We start from the raw sequence: 13,305 nt of genomic DNA, 5'->3' as shown, positions 1-13,305 counted from the left end.
TACAGCGCGAGACCCCGGCCCAGCCCACTACAGCGCGAGACCCCGGCCCAGCCCACTACAGCGCGAGACCCCGGGTATAAGGGATGAACAGCACTCACCTCCTCCTCCCCCATTTGCCGGCTGATATTGGAGATCTCCTTCTTTATGTACTTGATAGCATTTCCCATACTCACTGATAGAGGGCGACACTGAGTCAGAAAGCTGCAATATAAAGAAACAGCCTTATAACCAGACAACCCCAATATAAACTACCACCCTCATCATCCAGACAACCCCAATATACACTACCACCCTCATCATCCAGACCACCCCCAATATACACTACCACCCCCATCATCCAGACCACCCCCAATATACACTACCACCCCCAATATACACTACCACCCTCATCATCCAGACCACCCCCAATATACACTACCACCCCCATCATCCAGACCACCCCCAATATACACTGCCACCCCATCATCCAAACCACCCCCAATATACACTACCCCCCCATCATCCAAACCACCCCCATCATCCAGACCACCCCCAATATACACTACCACCCTCATCATCCAGACCACCCCCAATATACACTACCACCCTCATCATCCAGACCACCCCCAATATACACTACCACCCCCATCATCCAGACCACCCCCATCATCCAGACCACCCCAATATACACTACCACCCTCATCATCCAGACCACCCCCAATATACACTACCACCCCCATCATCCAGACCACCCCAATATACACTATCACCCCCATCATCCAGACCACCCCCAATATACACTATCACCCCCATCATCCAGACCACCCCCAATATACACTACCACCCCCATCATCCAGACCACCCCCAATATACACTACCACCCCCATCATCCAGACCACCCCCAATATACAGAGCTCCACTACCACCCTCATCATCATCCAGACCACCAGAACACTTGCACATTAGGCTGGTGGTGGCAGTAGTGCTGTACTGGGCAAATCAGCGGCTACCAGTAACCCCATCTTACCGGGTACACTGGATCCAAATATCACTAATCTCCTCTCCCACCAGCTCCCCTCACCCTTCCCCCTGGCGTGCAGCCTGCTCCTAGCCCCCCCCCAGTACCGCCGGCTCCCCACTCCCCCCCCCCCCCCCGAGTACCACCGGCTCCCCTCACCCTTTCCCCTGGCATGCAGCCTGCTCCCCCCCTCCTCAGTACAGCCGGCTCCCCCCCCTCCTCAGTACAGCCGGCTCCCCCCCCCTCCTCAGTACCGCCGGCTCCCCCCTCTCCCACCAGTACCGCCGGCTCCCCCCTCTCCCACCAGTACCGCCGGCTCCCCCCGCTCCTCAGTACAGCCGGCTCCCCCCCCTCCTCAGTACAGCCGGCTCCCCCCCCCTCCTCAGTACCGCCGGCTCCCCCCCCCTCCTCAGTACCGCCGGCTCCCCCCTCTCCCACCAGTACCGCCGGCTCCCCCCTCTCCCACCAGTACCGCCGGCTCCCCACTCCTCCTCCCCCCAGTACCGCCGGCTCCCCACTCCTCCTCCCCCCAGTACCGCCGGCTCCCCACTCCCGAGTACCACCGGCTCCCCTCACCCTTTCCCCTGGTATGCAGCCTGCTCCCCCCCCTCTGTACAGCTAGCTCCCCCCCCTCCTCAGGACAGCCAGCTCCCCCCCCCTCCTCAGGACAGCCAGCCCCCCCCCCCCTCCTCCTCAGGACAGCCAGCCCCCCCCCCCCTCCTCCTCAGGACAGCCAGCCCCCCCCCCTCCTCCTCCTCAGGACAGCCAGCCCCCCACCCCTCCTCCTCCTCAGGACAGCCAGCCCCCCACCCTCCTCCTCAGTACAGCCAGCCCCCCACCCTCCTCCTCAGTACAGCCAGCCCCCCCCCCTCCTCCTCAGTACAGCCAGCCCCCCCCCCTCCTCCTCAGTACAGCCAGCCGCCCCCCCCTCCTCAGTACAGCCAGCGCCCCCCCCTCCTCAGTACAGCCAGCGTCCCCCTCCTCCTCCTCAGTACAGCCACCCCCCCCCTCCTCCTCCTCCTCAGTACAGCCACCCCCCCCCTCCTCCTCCTCAGTACAGCCACCCCCCCCTCCTCCTCCTCAGTACAGCCAGCGCCCCCCCCTCCTCAGTACAGCCAGCCCCCCCCCCTCCTCAGTACAGCCAGCCCCCCCCCCCTCCTCAGTACAGCCAGCCCCCCCCCTCCTCAGTACAGCCAGCCCCCCCCCTCCTCAGTACAGCCAGCTCCCCCCTCCTCAGTACAGCCAGCTCCCCCCTCCTCAGTACAGCCAGCTCCCCCCTCCTCAGTACAGCCAGCTCCCCCCTCCTCAGTACAGCCAGCTCCCCCCCTCCTCAGTACAGCCAGCTCCCCCCTCCTCAGTACAGCCAGCTCCCCCCTCCTCAGTACAGCCAGCTCCCCCCTCCTCAGTACAGCCAGCTCCCCCCTCTCCCACCAGTACCGCCGGCTCCTCTCCCTTCCCCCTGGCGTTCCGCCTGCTCCTCCCTCCCCCGCTTACCTGATGGAAGGCTTCAGCTTGTTGACCAGGTCACGTGACAGCTCCTCTTGGGGTGGAGTGCTATAGTCCCGAATCACCTGTCATACAAGAAAGCAGCAGTGTGATTGGTGGAGGGCAGGAGCGGGGGCATGAGGGCGGAGCTGGGTGTTTCGGGTGGAGTCATGTTACCTGTTTGAAGCAATGTAATAACGCGATACAGCGGGAGTTGGAGCCGGTGACGATGCCCTGGGAGTACTGGAGTCCGAGCCGCACCACGGCCGGGTGTATTCCGGAGTGCGGTATGCTGGGAGACAAGGGCAGGTTATGACGGGGAACTCACCGTACATCGCGCCGCACACTGCGGGCGACACTCACCTCATCTGCTGGGTGAGCGGCATCTTGCGGCTGTACTGGTGCAGGTGGGAGAACAGGCTGACTTTTCTACCATAGTCCTGGCGGTAAGGAACCTGCAGACAAAGTAACCAGGAACAGTTCTACACCAGTTATAACCAAAGCTGCATCCTGGAATCTGAGAGCTAACCGGGTAATAGATTCCACTCCGTACAGTACACGACATATTCCGCAATACTAAAGCAGCAGAGTCTGCTATGAACACTACGTCTCCTACAATGCACCACAGCAGGGCAGTCAGGTGAAGCCCAGCAGCATAAACACCAACAGAAAAATAGCAGAATTGAGAGTGCAGCTCTGGATGTGACCGGAGTATCAGGAGAACCAGAGTTTAAAACAAAAGCCAGGGGTCAATCATAGCAGCCGAAACGCTAAACACGCCCACAGCACACTGCGGACCAACCTCCAGCGCCCGCACATCAATTACCCGCTCACCCCATGTCCTCTATGGGGCAAAGAGGGCAATTAATGCAATCCTGTAAAATATATTAAGATCAGGGGGAGCCGCCGCCAGAGACAGCCCCGCGAGAGGGAGGAGGAGGAGCAGCCGCCGCCAGACACAGCCCTGCGAGAGGGGGGAGGAGGAGCAGCCGCCGCCAGACACAGCCCTGCGAGAGGGGGGGAGGAGGAGGAGCAGCTGCCGCCAGACACAGCCCTGCGAGAGGGAGGAGCAGCTGCCGCCAGACACAGCCCTGCGAGAGGGAGGAGGAGGAGGAGCAGCTGCTGCCAGACACAGCCCTGCGAGAGGGAGGAGGAGCAGCCGCCGCCAGACACAGCCCTGCTAGAGGGAGGAGGAGGAGCAGCCGCCGCCAGACACAGCCCTGCGAGAGGGAGGAGGGAGCCATGGTTACACATCAAGACACTGCTCCGGGCCCACCTGTTGCCTTTCCAGTTTCTTTGCCAACTTCTTCTGTGCAGCTGGATCATCCACAAGGACGTGTTCTGGAAGACGCTTCACTGCAGAAGAAAAATCATCAAAAATTCACAACAATTACAGAGAAACTTTCACCTTCCCCTCCAGGTGCAGCGAGTGCCGTGTGTAACGGGCAGGGCTGCAGATATCGGTGCCGCTCTATTTGGCGCCCGATGTTTATATAACTCCCTGAACTGACAAGGGGGCGTGTGATGACAAGGGGGCGTGTGATGACAAGGGGGCGTGTGATGACAAGGGGGCGTGTGATGACAAGGGGGCGTGTGATGACAAGGGGGCGTGTGATGACAAGGGGGCGTGTGATGACAAGGGGGCGTGTGATGACAAGGGGGCGTGTGACTACAGTTGACTGTCCAATGCGCGCTCCCTCCTCCAGCTCTTGCACTGTCCGTAGCAGAGACACGCCCCCTTGCCAGATCGCAGACAAGTACAAGACTGATCTCTCGCTGAAGAGTAAGAGCGTGCGCGCACACACGTTCTCCTCTCTCCAGCTCTTGCTGTGGACCTGTCCTTAGCTGATTGGACAGTGTCACAAGCATAGTAACACGCCCCCTTGCCAGTTGAGGGGGTTATATAAATATTGTGCGACAAATATAACGGCGCCGATATCTAAATAACGGAGGAGGAAAGAAAAAAAAAAAGTAAAGTGCCCCAGGGTTTGTGCAGCCTGGTCTATTACATGCTGCACATCTATGGGCAGGTGAAAGGTTCTCTTGAAGGAGGAAACCACAGGGGTCGAAGACACAGAGGAGAAGATGCCGGGCGTACAGAAGGAGAGACCCAGAGGAGAAGATGCCGGGCATACAGAAGAAGGAGAGACACAGAGGAGAAGATGCCGGGCGTACAGAAGAAGGAGAGACACAGAGGAGAAGATGCCAGGCATACAGAAGAAGGAGAGACACAGAGGAGAAGATGTCAGGCATACAGAAGAAGGAGAGACACAGAGGAGAAGATGCCAGGCATACAGAAGAAGGAGAGACACAGAGGAGAAGATGCCGGGCGTACAGAAGAAGGAGAGACCCAGAGGAGAAGATGCCGGGCGTACAGAAGAAGGAGAGACCCAGAGGAGAAGATGCCGGGCATACAGAAGAAGGAGAGACCCAGAGGAGAAGATGCCGGGCATACAGAAGAAGGAGAGACCCAGAGGAGAAGATGCCGGGCATACAGAAGAAGGAGAGACCCAGAGGAGAAGATGCCGGGCATACAGAAGAAGGAGAGACCCAGAGGAGAAGATGCCGGGCATACAGAAGAAGAGCCGCAGAGGAGAAGATGCCGGGCATACAGAAGAAGAGACGCAGAGGAGAAGATGCCGGGCATACAGAAGAAGAGACGCAGAGGAGAAGATGCCGGGCGTACAGAAGAAGGAGAGAGACAGTGGAGAAGATGCCGGGCGTACAGAAGGAGAGACCCAGGGGAGAAAATGCCGGGCGTACAGAAGAAGGAGAGACCCAGAGGAGAAAATGCCTGATGTACAGAAGGAGAGACCCAGAGGAGAAGATGCCGGGCGTACAGAGGGAGAGACCAGAAAATGGCTGATGTACAGAAGGAGAGACCCAGAGGAGAAAATGCCTGATGTACAGAAAGTGAGACCCAGAGGAGAAGATGACGGGCGTACAGAAGGAGACACAGAGAAGAAGATGCCGGGCGTACAGAAGAAGAGACCTAGAGGAGAAGATGCCGGGCGTACAGAAGAAGGAGAGAAACAGGGGAGGAGATGCCGGTGGTACAGAAGGAAAGAGACCCAGAGGAGAAGATGCCGGGCGTACAGAAGAAGGAGAGACCCAGAGGAGAAGATGCCGGGCGTACAGAAGGAGAGACCCAGAGGAGTAGATGCCGGGCGTACAAAAGAAGGAGAGACACAGAGGAGAAGATGCCGGGCATACAGAAGGAGAGACAGAGGAGAAGATGCCGGGCGTACAGAAGCAGAGACAGAGAAGATCACAGTGTACAGTGGGAGACATGTAGGAGGAGCACATCTCTACCTGTTTGGCTCTCAGGGGGAGGAGCTTTCACCTTGCTGGGGGCTGGTCCTGCACTTGGCTCCGCCTTCTTGTTCTGCTTTTGGGCGCGCTCCGCCTCCTGTTTGGCTCTTCTCTCTGCTCGCAGCTCTGCCTTGGTCTTTCCTCCGGTTGGAGGAGGCTCACATGTGACTGCCGCAGGAGGTGGAGCTGCAGGAGTTGGAAACGGAGAGGAGTCCACTGCAAGAACAAAGAGAACATGGATGAGAAAGACCCCATAATGCCCTCCGGCCCTCACCAACCACCCCAATCTACCCACGAGGTCTGTCATACTCACCTCTCTGGTGGGCGCTTTCCTGCCCGCCTACCTGCGCCACCGCAGCGGCCTTCTCCTTGCTCCTCTTCTGAGTCTTCTTCTCCTTCCGTAAGCGGAGTTTTTCCTCTTTGGAGAGCTCCGGACCCTTCACCTGGACACAGAAAAGTACAACTCTCACCCGGCCTTTCCCGCAACACTAAAACGAATGAAAGTCGCCATACAGCAACCTCCGCCAGCGACTACAACACAGGACGTCAGGGCAGAGGAACACTAGAGCCTTATTCACACCAACTTATTTCTCAATCATGGGCGGTCCGTTTATACCGATCAAAATACAGAAAGAGACGAGAAAAACAAATGAGAAAACCAAAAGAACCAGCGGGAGAGGAAACAAACCTTCACCTGGACGGGATCCGTCCTCCGCTGCTCTCCACCTGTAAAAGAGAAACAATGAAGAGAAAGCGACTCCATCCCTGTAGTGATATAACTATATAATAGAGAGGAGGAGGAGGAGGAGACACTGCTGTAGTGATATATATATATATAATAGATAGGAGGAGGAGCAGACACTGCTGTAGTGATATAGATATATAATAGAGAGGAGGAGGAGGAGACACTGCTGTAGTGATATAGATATATAATAGATAGGAGGAGGAGGAGACACTGCTGTAGTGATATAGATATATAATAGAGAGGAGGAGGAGGAGGAGACACTGCTGTAGTGATATAGATATATAATAGATAGGAGGAGGTGACACTGCTGTAGTGATATAGATATATAATAGAGAGGAGGAGGAGGAGACACTGCTGTAGTGATATAGATATATAATAGAGAGGAGGAGGAGGAGACACTGCTGTAGTGATATAGATATATAATAGATAGGAGGAGGAGGAGACACTGCTGTAGTGATATAGATATATAATAGATAGGGGGAGGAGGAGACACTGCTGTAGTGATATAGATATATAATAGATAGGAGGAGGAGGAGACACTGCTGTAGTGATATAGATATATAATAGATAGGAGGAGGAGGAGACACTGCTGTAGTGATATAGATATATAATAGATAGGAGGAGGAGGAGGAGGTGACACTGCTGTAGTGATATAGATATATAATAGAGAGGAGGAGGAGGTGACACTGCTGTAGTGATATAGATATATAATAGATAGGAGGAGGAGGAGACACTGCTGTAGTGATATAGATATATAATAGATAGGAGGAGGAGGAGACACTGCTGTAGTGATATAGATATATAATAGATAGGAGGAGGAGGAGACACTGCTGTAGTGATATAGATATATAATAGATAGGAGGAGGAGGTGACACTGCTGTAGTGATATAGATATATAATAGATAGGAGGAGGAGGAGGAGACACTGCTGTAGTGATATAGATATATAATAGATAGGAGGAGGAGACACTGCTGTAGTGATATAGATATATAATAGATAGGAGGAGGAGGAGGAGACACTGCTGTAGTGATATAGATATATAATAGATAGGAGGAGGAGGTGACACTGCTGTAGTGATATAGATATATAATAGATAGGGGGAGGAGGAGACACTGCTGTAGTGATATAGATATATAATAGATAGGAGGAGACACTGCTGTAGTGATATAGATATATAATAGATAGGAGGAGGAGGAGACACTGCTGTAGTGATATAGATATATAATAGATAGGAGGAGGAGACACTGCTGTAGTGATATAGATATATAATAGATAGGAGGAGGAGGAGGAGACACTGCTGTAGTGATATAGATATATAATAGATAGGAGGAGGAGACACTGCTGTAGTGATATAGATATATAATAGATAGGAGGAGGAGGAGGTGACACTGCTGTAGTGATATAGATATATAATAGATAGGAGGAGGTGACACTGCTGTAGTGATATAGATATATAATAGATAGGAGGAGGTGACACTGCTGTAGTGATATAGATATATAATAGATAGGAGGAGGAGGAGACACTGCTGTAGTGATATAGATATATAATAGATAGGAGGAGGAGGAGACACTGCTGTAGTGATATAGATATATAATAGATAGGAGGAGGAGGAGGAGACACTGCTGTAGTGATATAGATATATAATAGATAGGAGGAGGAGGAGACACTGCTGTAGTGATATAGATATATAATAGATAGGAGGAGGAGGAGACACTGCTGTAGTGATATAGATATATAATAGATAGGAGGAGGAGGTGACACTGCTGTAGTGATATAGATATATAATAGATAGGAGGAGGTGACACTGCTGTAGTGATATAGATATATAATAGATAGGAGGAGGTGACACTGCTGTAGTGATATAGATATATAATAGATAGGAGGAGGAGGAGACACTGCTGTAGTGATATAGATATATAATAGATAGGAGGAGGAGGAGACACTGCTGTAGTGATATAGATATATAATAGATAGGAGGAGGAGACACTGCTGTAGTGATATAGATATATAATAGATAGGAGGAGGAGGAGACACTGCTGTAGTGATATAGATATATAATAGATAGGAGGAGGAGGAGACACTGCTGTAGTGATATAGATATATAATAGATAGGAGGAGGAGGATACACTGCTGTAGTGATATAGATATATAATAGATAGGAGGAGGAGGAGACACTGCTGTAGTGATATAGTTATATAATAGATAGGAGGAGTAGGAGGAGGAGGAGACACTGCTGTAGTGATATAGATATATAATAAATAGGAGGAGGAGGAGGAGACACTGCTGTAGTGATATAGATATATAATAGATAGGAGGAGGAGGAGACACTGCTGTAGTGATATAGATATATAATAGATAGGAGGAGGAGACACTGCTGTAGTGATATAGATATATAATAGATAGGAGGAGGAGGAGGAGACACTGCTGTAGTGATATAGATATATAATAGATAGGAGGAGGAGGAGGTGACACTGCTGTAGTGATATAGATATATAATAGATAGGAGGAGGAGGAGACACTGCTGTAGTGATATAGATATATAATAGATAGGAGGAGGAGGAGGTGACACTGCTGTAGTGATATAGATATATAATAGATAGGAGGAGGAGGTGACACTGCTGTAGTGATATAGATATATAATAGATAGGAGGAGGTGACACTGCTGTAGTGATATAGATATATAATAGATAGGAGGAGGAGGAGACACTGCTGTAGTGATATAGATATATAATAGATAGGAGGAGGAGGAGACACTGCTGTAGTGATATAGATATATAATAGATAGGAGGAGGAGACACTGCTGTAGTGATATAGATATATAATAGATAGGAGGAGACACTGCTGTAGTGATATAGATATATAATAGATAGGAGGAGGAGGAGACACTGCTGTAGTGATATAGATATATAATAGATAGGAGGAGGAGACACTGCTGTAGTGATATAGATATATAATAGATAGGAGGAGGAGGAGGAGACACTGCTGTAGTGATATAGATATATAATAGATAGGAGGAGGAGGAGGAGACACTGCTGTAGTGATATAGATATATAATAGATAGGAGGAGGAGGAGGAGGAGGAGACACTGCTGTAGTGATATAGATATATAATAGATAGGAGGAGGAGGTGACACTGCTGTAGTGATATAGATATATAATAGATAGGAGGAGGAGGAGACACTGCTGTAGTGATATAGATATATAATAGATAGGAGGAGGAGGAGGAGACACTGCTGTAGTGATATAGATATATAATAGATAGGAGGAGGAGGAGACACTGCTGTAGTGATATAGATATATAATAGATAGGAGGAGGAGGAGGAGGTGACACTGCTGTAGTGATATAGATATATAATAGATAGGAGGAGGAGGAGACACTGCTGTAGTGATATAGATATATAATAGATAGGAGGAGGAGGAGGTGACACTGCTGTAGTGATATAGATATATAATAGATAGGAGGAGGAGGAGACACTGCTGTAGTGATATAGATATGAGGAGGAGGAGACACTGCTGTAGTGATATAGATATATAATAGATAGGAGGAGGAGGAGGAGACACTGCTGTAGTGATATAGATATATAATAGATAGGAGGAGGAGGAGACACTGCTGTAGTGATATAGATATATAATAGATAGGAGGAGGAGGAGGAGACACTGCTGTAGTGATATAGATATATAATAGATAGGAGGAGGAGGTGACACTGCTGTAGTGATATAGATATATAATAGATAGGAGGAGGAGGAGGAGACACTGCTGTAGTGATATAGATATATAATAGATAGGAGGAGGAGGAGACACTGCTGTAGTGATATAGATATATAATAGATAGGAGGAGGAGACACTGCTGTAGTGATATAGATATATAATAGATAGGAGGAGGAGGAGACACTGCTGTAGTGATATAGATATATAATAGAGAGGAGGAGGAGGAGGAGACACTGCTGTAGTGATATAGATATATAATAGAAAGGAGGAGGAGGAGACACTGCTGTAGTGATATAGATATATAATAGATAGGAGGAGGAGGAGACACTGCTGTAGTGATATAGATATATAATAGATAGGAGGAGGAGGAGGAGACACTGCTGTAGTGATATAGATATATAATAGATAGGAGGAGGAGACACTGCTGTAGTGATATAGATATATAATAGATAGGAGGAGGAGGTGACACTGCTGTAGTGATATAGATATATAATAGATAGGAGGAGGAGGTGACACTGCTGTAGTGATATAGATATATAATAGATAGGAGGAGGAGGAGGAGACACTGCTGTAGTGATATAGATATATAATAGATAGGAGGAGGAGGAGACACTGCTGTAGTGATATAGATATATAATAGATAGGAGGAGGAGGAGACACTGCTGTAGTGATATAGATATATAATAGATAGGAGGAGGAGGAGGAGACACTGCTGTAGTGATATAGATATATAATAGATAGGAGGAGGTGACACTGCTGTAGTGATATAGATATATAATAGATAGGAGGAGGAGGTGACACTGCTGTAGTGATATATATATAATAGATAGGAGGAGGAGGAGACACTGCTGTAGTGATATAGATATATAATAGATAGGAGGAGGAGGAGACACTGCTGTAGTGATATAGATATATAATAGATAGGAGGAGGAGGTGACACTGCTGTAGTGATATAGATATATAATAGATAGGAGGAGGTGACACTGCTGTAGTGATATAGATATATAATAGATAGGAGGAGGAGGAGACACTGCTGTAGTGATATAGATATATAATAGATAGGAGGAGGAGACACTGCTGTAGTGATATAGATATATAATAGATAGGAGGAGGTGACACTGCTGTAGTGATATAGATATATAATAGATAGGAGGAGGAGGAGACACTGCTGTAGTGATATAGATATATAATAGATAGGAGGAGGAGGAGACACTGCTGTAGTGATATAGATATATAATAGATAGGAGGAGGAGGAGACACTGCTGTAGTGATATAGATATATAATAGGGAGGAGGAGGTGACACTGCTGTAGTGATATAGATATATAATAGATAGGAGGAGGAGGTGACACTGCTGTAGTGATATAGATATATAATAGATAGGAGGAGGAGGAGGAGGAGACACTGCTGTAGTGATATAGATATATAATAGATAGGAGGAGGAGGTGACACTGCTGTAGTGATATAGATATATAATAGATAGGAGGAGGAGGAGGAGACACTGCTGTAGTGATATAGATATATAATAGATAGGAGGAGGAGGAGGAGACACTGCTGTAGTGATATAGATATATAATAGATAGGAGGAGGAGGAGACACTGCTGTAGTGATATAGATATATAATAGATAGGAGGAGGAGGTGACACTGCTGTAGTGATATAGATATATAATAGATAGGAGGAGGAGGAGACACTGCTGTAGTGATATAGATATATAATAGATAGGAGGAGGAGGAGACACTGCTGTAGTGATATAGATATATAATAGATAGGAGGAGGAGACACTGCTGTAGTGATATAGATATATAATAGATAGGAGGAGGAGGAGACACTGCTGTAGTGATATAGATATATAATAGATAGGAGGAGGAGGAGACACTGCTGTAGTGATATAGATATATAATAGGGAGGAGGAGGTGACACTGCTGTAGTGATATAGATATATAATAGATAGGAGGAGGAGGTGACACTGCTGTAGTGATATAGATATATAATAGATAGGAGGAGGAGGAGGAGGAGACACTGCTGTAGTGATATAGATATATAATAGATAGGAGGAGGAGGTGACACTGCTGTAGTGATATAGATATATAATAGATAGGAGGAGGAGGAGGAGACACTGCTGTAGTGATATAGATATATAATAGATAGGAGGAGGAGGAGGAGACACTGCTGTAGTGATATAGATATATAATAGATAGGAGGAGGAGGAGACACTGCTGTAGTGATATAGATATATAATAGATAGGAGGAGGAGGTGACACTGCTGTAGTGATATAGATATATAATAGATAGGAGGAGGAGGAGACACTGCTGTAGTGATATAGATATATAATAGATAGGAGGAGGAGGAGACACTGCTGTAGTGATATAGATATATAATAGATAGGAGGAGGAGACACTGCTGTAGTGATATAGATATATAATAGATAGAAGTAGGAGGAGACACTGCTGTAGTGATATAGATATATAATAGATAGGAGGAGGAGGAGACACTGCTGTAGTGATATAGATATATAATAGATAGAAGTAGGAGGAGACACTGCTGTAGTGATATAGATATATAATAGATAGGAGGAGGAGGAGACACTGCTGTAGTGATATAGATATATAATAGATAGGAGGAGGAGGAGGAGACACTGCTGTAGTGATATAGATATATAATAGATAGGAGGAGACACTGCTGTAGTGATATAGATATATAATAGATAGGAGGAGGAGGAGGAGACACTGCTGTAGTGATATAGATATATAATAGATAGGAGGAGGAGGAGACACTGCTGTAGTGATATAGATATATAATAGATAGGAGGAGGTGACACTGCTGTAGTGATATAGATATATAATAGATAGAAGGAGGAGGAGGAGGAGACACTGCTGTAGTGATATAGATATATAATAGATAGGAGGAGGAGGAGGAGAGACTGCTGTAGTGATATAGATATATAATAGATAGGAGGAGGAGGAGACACTGCTGTAGTGATATAGATATATAATAGATAGGAGGAGGAGGAGACACTGCTGTAGTGATATAGATATATAATAGATAGGAGGAGGAG

General features: G+C 48.4%; 1 protein-coding gene across 1 annotated transcript in view; it reads right to left on the bottom strand.

The window, feature by feature from the left end:
• EIF2B4 (eukaryotic translation initiation factor 2B subunit delta) overlaps window positions 1-13,305 on the bottom strand; it is a 61,001-nt gene that overhangs the window by 6,021 nt on the left and 41,675 nt on the right. The window contains exons 2-9 of the mRNA XM_075847430.1: window positions 6,483-6,520; window positions 6,108-6,237; window positions 5,795-6,010; window positions 3,759-3,838; window positions 2,846-2,937; window positions 2,660-2,774; window positions 2,492-2,568; window positions 99-201 (exon numbers count right to left, since the gene is read on the bottom strand). Coding sequence (XP_075703545.1) covers window positions 99-201; window positions 2,492-2,568; window positions 2,660-2,774; window positions 2,846-2,937; window positions 3,759-3,838; window positions 5,795-6,010; window positions 6,108-6,237; window positions 6,483-6,520 — 851 coding nt within the window. The remainder of the gene's footprint in view (window positions 1-98; window positions 202-2,491; window positions 2,569-2,659; window positions 2,775-2,845; window positions 2,938-3,758; window positions 3,839-5,794; window positions 6,011-6,107; window positions 6,238-6,482; window positions 6,521-13,305) is intronic.

Source organism: Rhinoderma darwinii (assembly GCF_050947455.1).
Source record: "Rhinoderma darwinii isolate aRhiDar2 chromosome 4 unlocalized genomic scaffold, aRhiDar2.hap1 SUPER_4_unloc_1, whole genome shotgun sequence".
NCBI lineage: Eukaryota > Metazoa > Chordata > Amphibia > Anura > Rhinodermatidae > Rhinoderma > Rhinoderma darwinii.
Note: the sequence above shows the minus strand (reverse complement) of the source record. Positions and strands in the feature narration are given on the sequence as shown.